The 12964-nt window shown below is 38.4% G+C and overlaps 1 protein-coding gene across 6 annotated transcripts in view; it reads left to right on the top strand.

Moving 5' to 3' along the window:
• CADPS2 (calcium dependent secretion activator 2) overlaps positions 1-12964 on the top strand; it is a gene marked incomplete at both ends in the record, with an annotated part of 322949 nt that overhangs the window by 137231 nt on the left and 172754 nt on the right. For all 6 annotated transcript variants that reach the window (XM_082308684.1, XM_082308683.1, XM_082308681.1 and 3 more), the window contains 2 exons: positions 1931-2167; positions 5718-5839. In XM_082308684.1, the coding sequence (XP_082164810.1) occupies positions 1931-2167; positions 5718-5839 (359 nt within the window). The remainder of the gene's footprint in view (positions 1-1930; positions 2168-5717; positions 5840-12964) is intronic.

Here is a 12964-nt window from a genome sequence, read left to right as displayed (position 1 = left end):
TGAGAAATCCATCCTGAAAATCCATTTTAGCACTCTCGGAATCCAGACCTAAAGGCTTGTGTGTACATCAGCCGAATCAGTGTCTCACATCTGTCCCCAGGGTGTGAGGGGATGTATTTGTTTCAGGATGTATTCCAGTATGTTGCAACCAGAGTTCCCAAAATTCCAGTGTTGTGCGGGGGGATGTGTTCTTCAGACGATCTGGGCTTTTCAAATCAACATAATTACATTCCTGTGCATATGCACTAAAAATAGTGGAAAATCCCCACTATTCTTGTGTCTGTAAATTATTTTAAATATTACGTGCTATAGCAATTTGGTACAAATTCACTGTCTCAAAAAAGCAAATAAAAGGGGGGGGGGTGTGAAATTTGTAGACCCCACAGTCTTTATGGAGGATCCTCACCCTTGTTTTGTGAGCAAGAGAAGTAGCTACAAACATTCAGGTTTTACAGAAATAAAGGCCTCCATTATATTCTGATAGTGCTGTCTTAAATCATGGAAGATTATGGTCATAAAAAATACACAGCAAAAGGCATTGTAAAAAGTTTCCTTGGTTTTTACATTGGGGTGGAAAAAGCATCTTAACAAGAGGAAAGATCTTTTAACAACATAATAACAGTCTGTCTTCTCTGTCTTCTGTGTTGGCATATTATTATGTGAATGATCCTCACAGGATAAGGTACAGTTTGAAAAACACTCTAAAGTGGGGGTTTTTTGGCTAGAGCACCCCGAACCTTACCCTGTGTTTTTAGTTTCTAACTATAAATAACTTTTTTTCTTTTTTTCATTTTCAATCTGTAATACACTGGCTCTGTAATGCTGTAATGAGCCAGGCCATTGGACTTGCTGCAGGTGTTTTGGGTCACAGTCAACTTGCTTGGTCATTGTTATTGAAACAAAATCAACTATGAAGGTTATAATGTAAAACATTTTATGATACTCCTTATAACAGCTAACAATAAAAATTGTCTGGTTTAGGAGCAAGGTGCCTACCTTTGCAGACAGTATGTGGGGAGCAGTGTTTGTTTCTCATTTATACATAAAACATATGTTTCAGAATAACTTACACATTTCTTTAACCTTGAGTTACATATTCTCCCAAGCTGCCCTATACTCAGTATCAGGGGAGAAACCGTGCATAAAATCAGCTCTGTACGTGTTCATATATGCATTATATATGTTTATATGTTCCCTCTTTGTTATAAACACAATATTTAAACACTATTATCTAAATGCTGCAGAGCAAAAAAAATGATTAAGTTCTCTCTAACACTTATGTTTAAAATAATCCTGTGTGTAATAATTCAGCATTACTTTCAAAATGAATGTCCTGTTATTAAAAAATAGAAATAAACAATGGCAGGAATTTCATGTCATGGTTGTAGTTCAACAGCTTTATATTAGAAGCATGAATGTGATTGATTGGCTTATTTTTGGTATCATGGGAAATGGACGAAGTAACAAAATTATTAGTGGACAGGTCATTTTATCAATTTATAAAATATTTGAAGGTGACATTAAAGGTATATTGTCAATTGATACACTTAAAACACGTCTATTAGAAATATTTAATGTGTACATATTCAACCTGGGTTTATGGTTACATGATTCTAGGGGCGCAAGACGTTCCGTTTTTACAAACGCCTCTTTATTTTTTTGATGTGTTCAAAGAGATACTTTCTCTACTATATTTGAGGAATATGATGGAATTCTCAATTCAAATTACATTTCTTCTTGTCAAACTTAACTGTATTTATGGGATGGGATTAGCCTTCTCATTAGTGTTTTGAAGATGTAAAAATTGATAGACACTGGAATTAAGACTTTTATTGAATATCTCTTAACTGAGAGCAAATCAGTAAATTAACATGACATATAACGTGGGATGATTTTTTTCCTCCCTAACTTTTAAAATATATCTTCCAAGGAAAGAAAATTCCCGAAATTTGTAACAAGAGAAATGGAGAACATGTACATAGAAGAGTTGCGGTCTTCAGTGAATTTGCTGATGGCAAATTTGGAAAGTCTTCCAGTGTCTAAAGGTGGGCCGGAATTTAAACTGCAGAAGTTAAAGCGATCACAGAATTCTGCATTCCTGGACATAGGAGATGAAAATGAGGTTCAGCTGTCGAAGTCTGATGTGGTCCTCTCCTTCACATTAGAGGTAATCACATATTTCACAGAGAACTTGTTGGCAGTTTAAGTTACTAGAATATCTAGGTCTTGATACTTCTTTTGTTATTAGTCCTTCCTTGGTAATTTTAAAATTTTATGTTAAAGAAGTAAATTATTCTTTGTCTCCTTGATAATTAGGAGTTACAATACAGCTACATGATGCGTTTTGCTCTTGCAGCGGTAGTTGCGTTTGGGCCCACACGGCAACGTGGGCAGTTGAATCTCCCACACAAATGTATCTTTAAGTGAATTCCAGTACATTAAATACCTAAGTATACTTTTGAATGTAATGATGAAACACCGTTGTTATCAGGAACAAAGTAATTACTTATCCCACTGTATGCAATTTTAATATTACCAGCTAATACTGTAAAAGCCCAACATCAACTTCCAAAGAATAGTAGGATCCATCATTCTATACACCAAAAAGTATTAGTTCATCAAGCATGTAAAACTGGAGTGCAGGCGTTAGTACTGAAGTATATGAGTTGATAAAGTAGTGTTTTAACTCCTGTGCTGGATCCTGTGCATCTCCATCACATGTGCTCTGTCTGCCTCAAGTGGAATAGCAAGCCTGGAATGGTCCATAAATAGCAATAACAAAGAGTAGTTCTGAAGCACCTAAAAAGTACCTGAAAAAGTTGGTTGATAATGTTTTCTCTCTTCAAGAAAGTTTGCTTGGTGAGGGATGTAAGAGGAAGAAAAGCTTTCTTTGTGCCTCTAGAGAGAAATGTTAAGTATGTACTAAAAATGATGTGATATTTCAGGGAAAAGCACAGTAAAAGATTGAAACAATCATGAAATGAAAAATGATGGGAGATATAATTTCCAGTAAATTTGGAACAGTTTTGCTTTGTTTACAGCCCTTTGCCTCTCACACCAGAAATGTAGTCTATTAGGTCTGGTGAACTTAGCTTCCCCCACCCCGCTCCCATCAGTGATAAAGAAAACACACAGATGTTCTGCAATGTTAGTAATCTACAGTTCATCCTGTGCAAGGCAGAGAATTAAAGTGTTACTCTACATGTAGCAGTTATTAGTAGGGCAAATTTTCATTTTAAACATGGTGTTAACCACAGAAGTTGAGTTTCTTGCTGGACAAGTATGTGCATATCTTACTCTCGGGAAGCTGAATCTCAGAGGATATAAGGGCAAAAGGAAACAGCTGAACTAATACGCATTTAGGCTGAAACATGGAAGATCTGCTCTTTTTCTATGCAAATGGACAAAGAAAAGCTCATTGCATTTCCTTGGAGGCAGAATGCTTTATTTTTGGAAAATGTGAGGTCATATGTGCACAATTTCACATTTCTTGAGTAATATGTAAACATATCCATGTCATGTCTTTTGTGGTGTGACTTAACTAAATTGTAGGGTAACCAGCAAAATCCCCCCCGAGGGCTGCTGCACAGGCACGTGAACAAACAGGAAATCGGTAACATGTCTAAACACTAGGCCAGAGTATAAGAACTCGATGAAAATTTCTTGGTGGGGGGGAAAGTGGCTGGGGTTCATGCAGCCACTGCATGTTGTTATTGAGATAGAACAGCAAAAGATGTTAGTAACGTTTATAATGTTCTGGTAGGAATGGACCTTGCTGGCTAAGAGACCCTCCTCGCATCACTACAAGCAACAGTGACTGTTTTTGCAAGTTGGATGTTTCCTCAAATAGCCTGTTTACTATTTAGAATAGCAGAAGTTTGTAAAATAAATAAATAAAACATCAAAATAGTACAAGACTTAATCACTTATGTTCTTCAGCTGTTGGACAGTTTCAGAAATAGACAAGCAATATTTAGGAAGCTGTTTATCAGCTAATGAGCTAGTAAATCAGCTAGTGACAGTTTCCTTCCTAATGAAATGCAACTTTTTTCCATTGCTGGAATCCAGAATTGTTACCAAAGACAGATGTACTGTGCAATTAAATTGGAAACTTAAGGAAAAGAAGTATCAACATAAAAATGAAAAAACACGAAGTCTGCATTCAACTAGGACATATGTTTGGGATGTGGAAAGACCATATAGGCAGTATTAGCTAGAAGGATCTCTAGTGCAGTCTCTCAGTGATAGCCGATTGCTTTGGTAACTATTTAAATTCCTGGACTACAAAAAATGGAAAAGACAGATGATTGCATCATTCTCCCTGAACTGCTGTTGTTATTTATAAAGTGTGATAGGCAGTGTTGATAATTTGAGTAATGTAAAAATGTTCTAAACGACCAATGACTGTCATCTCCCTGTAATATTGCCAAACTAGCAGTTTTACAAGGCACCTAACTATTACTAAGGTTCTGGGAGTTTTAAAGTACAAAGGATTTTACAACTAGGGGTGAAGTCTGGCTTAATGTACTTGAATTTAAACAAATTGGCAAATATGCAAACAGTTTAACAGCAGAATATTTTAGTAGTAGCTTGGTGACCTAAGAAACCAATTGCCTCTAATGAGACCAAAAGTAGTCATTACTTTTGTTGTCTCTAAACCAATCAAATAAATATTGGTTTTTGTGTATAGTTCAGTTGAGGACAGCTTCTCTGCTGATTAAATGGACTACGTTTTTCCCAGTTTCTTCTCATAGGCCCAAATGGGGATGGAAAGGAAAGCAGCTTTTCCAAAGCAAGTAGGGAAACCTGACTTTCTTCTCAAATCTTCTCTGAATTAGAAACATCTGAAGTGTAAAAATTCCAGTAATTTCACACTGTGACAAACAGTAAAGTTTATAAAAGGTAGAGAGCGTTTGAAGTCGGACTGCATTTGGCTCTTCTGAGCTGTAACTGAGTAGTTTAGAGGAGCTGAAAAACTGTGGGATCTGCCAAGCTCAGAATTTCCCTGGTGAGGAAATTTCTCAGGGCGCAGCTGGTAGAGGTGGCTTTTTCCCTTTCTCTTCCCGCCTGTCCCCATACGCGTGCTGAACGTGGCTGCAGGTACTGAGCTGGGAAAAGGAAAAGGGGTAGGTAGCAGGGGAAAAAAACTACAGCAGCGGATAGCGATGCTCTGACCTGCCTCATGCTCAGCACAACATCAGATCACTTCTGGGATTCAAGGGTTGCAACTTGCAGTGTCACAGCACCACGATTAACCTTTTGAGATGTGCTCAGTGTACTTGTCTTGTTTACAGTCTGACTTAGTAACCCATTTTTCTATAAATACTTATTTAGATGACTGCTTAAAAGTTACGTTTTCTCATGTATTGATATTTAGAATTGTATTTAGACATTAGTCTGAAATTCAACTACTAGCATTTAAATTATGATTGGAGTGAGTTTTTGGCTGTTGTCCAAGTAGAAACAGAGCAAAAATTTCAGTTCCTACTGTATGTTGTTGAAAGTGGAAAAAGAAAGCCAAAGTAAAACTTCTCTGTGAAGATTTGAGTGAGTGGAGATGGGGGATTCTCTCTCTCTCTCTCTCTCTCCCCCCCCCCCCCCCCCCCCCCCCCACTTTCTCTCTCTCCCCCTCCCTCTCCTGCATGGGGCTTGGTACTGCAATAGCTGTGCTATGTAACGTTTTCTGAAGGATAAACTATTTGCTTTCTTTTCCTCAGATTGTTATAATGGAGGTACAAGGTTTAAAGTCAGTCGCTCCCAATCGAATTGTCTACTGCACCATGGAAGTGGAAGGGGGTGAGAAGCTTCAGACAGACCAAGCAGAAGCTTCCAGGCCACAGTAAGCTGCTCTGCTGTCGCTGCATCCAGCATCTCTTTCCTTCATATCGTGGGATAACCTGAGTATCTTTACAGTTTTTACAAATAAGTTAGTGCTAGGTTATATGAAGTTTTTTCCTGGGTAGTTATCTTTAAATTCTTTCTGAAAAATGAAAATACAAATAATAGTTATTTATGGTGAAGTAAGTACGAAGTGTGAGTGCTGTCCAAATAAATGCCATTGAATGTATGTGTGAGGAAGAGAGCTAGAGGCTGCAACATTGTGTTCTTACCTGCATCCTCTGAAAATACAAACCTCTCGATAGATGTTAGCCCGAGGTGATTTTATGTATTCTAGGTTAATGTGCAGGTGGCCTTGTGGAGTGTAACTTGTACAATTGGTGGAAAATCAATACTCAGTAATCAGTCTTGACAAAGCTTACTCACCTGCTGAGCCTATTTCATTTTAAATTACAGGATCCACTTCTTTCAATTAATTTTTGAGGGAGGCAGTCAACAAACTGACTTGGAGGGGATAACATCATGCCATCTGTAGTTGAACCAGTCAGAGTTGCAGAAAGGAAGAAAATGAAGTGTGGTTTTTGGTTGATTTGTTTGACCTTACACACTGACTTCAGACACTTTTCTCTCTGTTAAAATGTCATTTGGAATCTTTTGTAGATAACTTTCCATACAGCGTGTTGGGGTTTTACTGGCACCATAGTGTGCCTTCTGAAAAACAATTTTAAAATTGCAGTTGTTACAGTATCTGAGAAAACATCTTCAATGGAGTTGGGATGGTAGTTTCTATGCTATTCAGATCGCAAATACAGACTTCTGTTAGGCAAAATTATGAGCCCAGAGTTTTATCTGCCTCTTCTGGGGCTGGGAGGAGGAGGAGATCTAATTTGGTGGACTTTCTCCTGGTTGCAGCAAATTTCATTGGCAAGTAAGCCAGCAGCCTACTCCAGTAACGTATTCAGACAGCTTTGCAGAACTCCAAGTATGTGGGACAAGATGTAAAATTCACTTGTCGCAGTTCCTGGCAGTGATCCTTCTCCAGCACATAGGAATGCTCGGTCTTATAATTTGCCTGTAGTACATGAGGAACTTCTAAAAGCAACGGTAGCGTAAAAGACACACAGATATATGCACTGAAGCAAAGTCATAAGTGGGTGTGCGACATCCCTTGCTCATTTTGGACCTGTTGGGACGTTCTCTTGTGGCTCAGGGTCCCGTGAGACTCGCAAGGCTTTCTCATGGAGAGCACATCTCCAAGCTGTGCTTTTTGTTCAAACTCGGTTGCTGTCATACTGTTCCCTGCAACGAGTGCCTCCAGGCTTTGCCTAGTGTCACAGTCAAGGTTCCCGTTTCTTCTGATGGTGTGTCTCTCCCTTTCTTCACCCTTGAACTTGTTAGCTTCTGTTATACATGCTCAGTTAACCCCTGATGTCATTGGTATGGGTCTTCAGATCTCCGTAAATCAGCTAGAATACACAAATTCTTGAATCTTGGGCACAGTCATTCTCCTTCCAGAAAACAGTTTGTAGATATTAAGGGTTTTGTTTCTCTCTAGCTGTTTCCAGATATGGTGGACAAAACACAGTAGGGATGGTTTGTGGTCAGTTCATGGTTAACTTATTACATACCTAGGGGTGCAGGTTAAAGTAAAGGTGGTAAAACCAATCAGAAGGTATACATTGTGTATGGATACATCCAGTAAAAGTTAGTAACAGATCAGTTGATTTTCCTACCTGTCAAAGTAGAAACTTTGTGAAAAGGAAGTTCCAGAATAGATGGAGTCAATAGGAGAACAACTGGAGTGTTTCTAGGAAAAGGGGTAATGTTCTGCTCTGAGCTTGTAAACTTATTTAGTGGATTTCAGGCTCAATAGGTATGAGTTGATTGAATATGGGAGAAAGACAGGTTATAGACTATTCCATATAAATGATGTTGTCTGGACCAAATTCGTATGGATTTGTATGGAAAAAATTATACATCTTTAGGAAGTGGATGATTGAGAGATGCCCTGAACCATACACTGGAAGGACAGGAATGGGAGTTACTGATGCTGTTGACATGCTGTCGGACAAAACAGTGTAACTTGAAGGGGCATGGCTGATAGAGCTCTAAAATCTATCTAGTTCTTGTGCTCTTGTGAGCTGTACTGTGTTCCATTTCTGGCAAGAATAATTATGAGACATTGGCGTACAGTATGATTATGAGCATATAGAGGCATGCAGTTTGTGAGCATATATAGAGATGTAGTTTGAGGCAACGGAGGAGGATATTAAATTAGACAAGCATGAAATTAGCAAATTATGGGCAAACATTAAAGAAGATGAAGGAAGCTGCCTATGGAACGGGAGATCCTTTATCCACAGTTTAATTTTTCTGTTAGAGCCAAATCAGGTTTTCTTGACGATAGTAATATTGCTTTTTTTTGGTTGATGGTAGAGGGAACTAAGAGGGCTCAGCAGAGTTCAACCAGAAAATTGCACTGGTGGAAGAAACCCTAGGAAATACTGGTAGAGGCAGGGAGATGTCCCCAGGTTTCAGAAGCCTTAAGGTGTGCCTCTTTTCTCTCTCCTATCCCAGCCTGTGCCCAGTCCTTCTAAGATCTTTCTTACTTTTATGACTAAAACATCCCTTGCCCAGTGCAGTCAACTGCCTCCTCTTGCCCCCCTGCCTCTTCCAGCACTCATCACTACTGATAGGGACCTGCCAGGGTGATGGGCAGGGTCAGTCACTGGGTGACGGGCTGGATGTTCTCCTGCAAAGAGGAATTAGGAGAAGAGGTGGAAACAGAAGTGACTTTCTGCTCCTGTTGATGTTCATAATGGTACTACTACTGGGAAGAGAGATGCCTCCTTTCCCTCTCAGTCCTTTGGCAGCAATGGGCAAAGTCATGTAAGTAGAGGCCAGTGACCAGCTGGGCAAGCACAGCCAGTCCATCTCTTTTCTGATATAGAAAAAACAAGCTGTCAGCTGCCCTAGGCTACTGCCTACTTTGCCTGCTGCTGGAGCTGGCTCCTTCCTGGGATAATTTTCAGTACTGTCATTCTGATATGAAGGAAAATAATCAGTGAGGCTGGGGGAGAAAACACAAAACTTATTGGGGGGGGGGGGAGGCATTGAGAACTGTAGTTCAGCTCAACTCTTCAAATCACTAGCAGTAACATATTTGCACTGACAAATCCCAGATAAATGAGAAGATAACTTCAGATTTTATATAGGCCGTGCTGCTAGAAAAGGGTAGCAAAGCGCTCATACTAAGCGTAGAATGAGACAGTGATGAAAAGTGAATGATTACCACAAGCCTGCTGTGGGAGACTGCTGGCAAGAGCTCCAAATCATAAGCTTGTCACACACGTTTTCTGTAGTTGGTTTATCGTTTTGAACTGGTAGCTACATTTGTGAAAAGAAGCAGTATAAAGAATTATTTATGCCTATTTTTTTCATCTGTGAAACATCAGTGTATGCAGTGCAATGCTGCTACTCAGTCAGAAGTTTCAAAAGCTTTGACAGTGAAAAGGAGAAAATGAGATACTCAGATGAATGCTTTAAAATGGAGTGCAAGCCAGTGTGACCTTAGAGTGGAGATAAATGGAAGCATGAGTCAAGTTGAGACTTAATTCAGGATTTATCCACTATTCCAAAATGCTGGATATTTTCTCAGTTATTTTTATGAATATGTATTTAAGTATTCCTCTGAATCCTTGAATGCTTCCATAAGACTAATAAGGAAATTAGAAACAACATTCTTTCTTAAAGGGGAGAGACCTAATAAAAGTCCTAGAGAGGAGAGCACAGTTTTATCCTGACAGTTTTAACAGTATGAAATATTTTCTGGTTTCTTATTACTTTTAACCTGTCTGCTTTCTCTCTCTTTAAATAATAATTTTTTGAGTTTATATTGAAGCGCTTAATTTCCTTCTTTAACAAGCTAAATAAAGCACTGTTTATATGTACGTTACTGAGTAGGTAATGGTCCTTCTGAAACGCAAATGCTGTAGAACAATATGGTTTCACTGAGCTTAAGTCTTAGACAATTTTACAAACAGATCAATTATACAGCTTCACATACAAACCCTATAAATTTTTTATTACTGCCTGTGAAATATTTCTTCATTCCTTCCAACTGTTTCCTGCCTTTTAGCCCTGCTGAAAATCCTTCCAACATAGCCTGTGACCTTTTCTGCCAGAGATCAGTAAGCAGAGCCTTTAGAGGACCCCTCCAGTTGTATGATGCTTTGCATAACTTTGTTGCTGTGACGCCACAGGGGGTCATCTTGCAAAATCCAGTGCTAATTTCATTTTTCAGATGTTACCAATGTGGCTTAGTTTTTAGTCTTGCGGAGTCTGGTGTCCACATGTTTTCTTGTCATTGATTTTTATTCATTCTGAATATTAAATAATGTGGTTTCTTGAAAGTGTCATCTTTTGGGTGTGTATAATCATGCCTGAAGAGAAAAGATGGGAACGTGCTATCTTTTATCACTGCAAGTGACCTTCTGTTGTCACGTATTTATGCAATAGAAAAAGATCATATATTGCATGATGAGAAAAATTTAATGGAGCCAGGATATTCTTCATGTAAACAAGGCAAAGAAGATGATCATATTTTGCTGCCAGTGATTGCATAACCTTATAAAAAGGGGTATTATATATTAGAAGTATGTGAAGAATGCATGATTAAATATCTGACCAGAGGAGGCAGGGAACCATGGTCAAGACTGCACAAATGAAGTAAATGCTGCTAACGTTATTTTTATGCGATATTCTGTCATTGTTAATTCTATAAAGTACTTGAAGTATGAGTACTTGTGGATACATAATTAAAGATTACTTAGCAAAAATTTTATAGACCAGTTCCAAAAAAAAAAAAAAGAGGCTTAATTTCTAAACTGTAGAACTTCCTTAAATGACATGGTCACTTATGAAAAAAAATAATAATTTATTAGTGGAATGTTTTGAGGATATAGAGCACAAGTCTTACGAGGAATGGCTGAGGGAGCTGGGGTTGTTTAGGCTGGAGAAGAGGAGGCTGAGGGGAGACCTTATTGCTCTCTACAAGTACCTGAAAGGAGGTTGTAGCGAGGTGGGGATCGGTCTCTTCTCCCTAGTAACGAGTGATAGGACGAGAGGAAACGGCCTCAAGCTGCGCCAGGGGAGGTTTAGGTTGGATATTAGGACAAACTTCTTCACTGAAAGGGTAGTCAGGCACTGGAACAGGCTGCCCAGGGAAGTGGTGGATTCCCCATCCTTGAAGGTATTTAAAAGACGTGTAGATGTGGTGCTTAGGGACATGGTTTAGTGGTGGACTTGGCAGTGCTGGGTAATGGTTGGACTCGATAGTCTTAAAGGTCTTTTCCAACCTAAACAATTCTATGATTCTATGATATGGCCTAAGATGACATTTCTGAAGGGAAAAAGGATAGACAACGTTTATAACCTGTGACAATCGTGTTCTAAGCATCATCTAGTTTTATTTCTTCATCATAGTCCCTGCAACTTTCTAATTTTTATTTTTGATTAAGGGAAACAAAGACATGATCATACCTACAACTGTCACCTAACTTGTGGTTGTATGACACAGATGGACAGTACCTAAGGAAAGAGAAGGCACACCTACTCTTTTTTTCCGCCTGCTACTGCTCTGTCTGATGCATCTGCATAAATTAGAATAATTTTGGTCAGTAATATTTTAATTATACTGTTAATTTTCAGTAATCATTCCTTATATTGTTTACATGTGCAGGAATCCATGTTACTGGTCTTGCACAGGAGAAATGTAGAATGAAAAAGTTACCTCTTCCTCATATTGCTTCAAGTGTTAAGTATAAAACTAGAGACTAAATATAGGAATAAACGAGGGACAGAAACACAAATGTTGGCTGATCAGATAGACAGTAATCAAACTAGTCTGTTCCTGGCAAACCGACCAACTCTCCCTAGGGTGTGGGGGGTTTTGCCGTTGTTCGTCTGGGTGTTTTTTTGTTGAAATGAGTATATTTGCATATGGGATTTTTACAGAGGGATAATGAGACTGCAGTTTCGTAGTGCCTGATCGAACTGTGCTTAGCTTGTTGTTCGTATGCTTCCTATTATATCTTCTGAGGATAAATCCTGTTCAGGATTTAGCTTCTTGAACGGAGTCTTTTACTTACGGATTTCACCTGTTCTTTTGGCTATTACCTCTGGAAGTTTTTTTACGTACAGATAAGGACAGTGAAATCCAGCATTGATCTTACAGAGAATAACAAAGTAGAATTGTTCAGCCTAATTTTGGCATCCAGGCTTATTTTCTTTAAAACATACATTTTATGCAACATTTACAAAAGTGAGGTTGTATGTTAGAGAACCTCTGTGTGTTATTAGTAAGATCATTTCAAAGGCTAAAGCCTGACAGACATAATTATGTTGATGTGGACAATGTTGAAAACTCGGTGAAGGTGAGCATGATCCTTTAAGTATTTTGGAATTTTAGGGAAGGCAGTGGGGTAAGGATCATGACAGGAAGCAAAGTATGTCTGCTTTCATAAACTAGATTTGATTGAGTTGCATAATGATTATTATCATTTGCTCTAAGATTCATCTTTTTAAAGGATAAATGGCATCATGGCTTTCATCTTGTTATATGTCAGTAATTCTTTCTTTCTTGGATTGTCATGATTGGAGCAATTCCCAAAATAGGGTGGAAGAAATTACCTTTCAAAAAATGGATGCTAGGAGCAAATACCATATATGTCTGTCTACTATCCAGCTGTGAAGAGGAAAAAAGAAATTGCCAGTAGGAAATTATCTGATGTTTTCTTGGTTCTGCAAAAGGAAAGACAGAGAAGAAGAAAATACACATTTATCCCGGCCTGTGTTCTGGATTAACGATGGAAAAGTTTCACAAAAGGAGTATGGATTCAGTTGAAAATTTACATGACAATTTTATTCAGTTATTCTTGATGGCTGATCAATTGCTTGCTTCTTTTAAAGAAAGGAAATAATACTTAATCAGCTCAAATATGAAGAGCAATATGGTATTCACAAGAAAAAGATATGGGATTTCTAAAGTAAGTAAGTTGCTATGCTATGTTCTGTCACTGATTACTATTTTGTATTGTCTAAGAGATTTTTTTACCTCTCCTATTGC

The sequence above is a fragment of the Platalea leucorodia genome (genome assembly GCF_965183815.1).
Source record: "Platalea leucorodia genome assembly, chromosome: 4".
Classification (NCBI taxonomy): Eukaryota; Metazoa; Chordata; class Aves; order Pelecaniformes; family Threskiornithidae; genus Platalea; species Platalea leucorodia.
The sequence above is the reverse complement of the archived record's forward strand: the minus strand, read 5'-3'. Positions and strand labels throughout refer to the sequence as shown.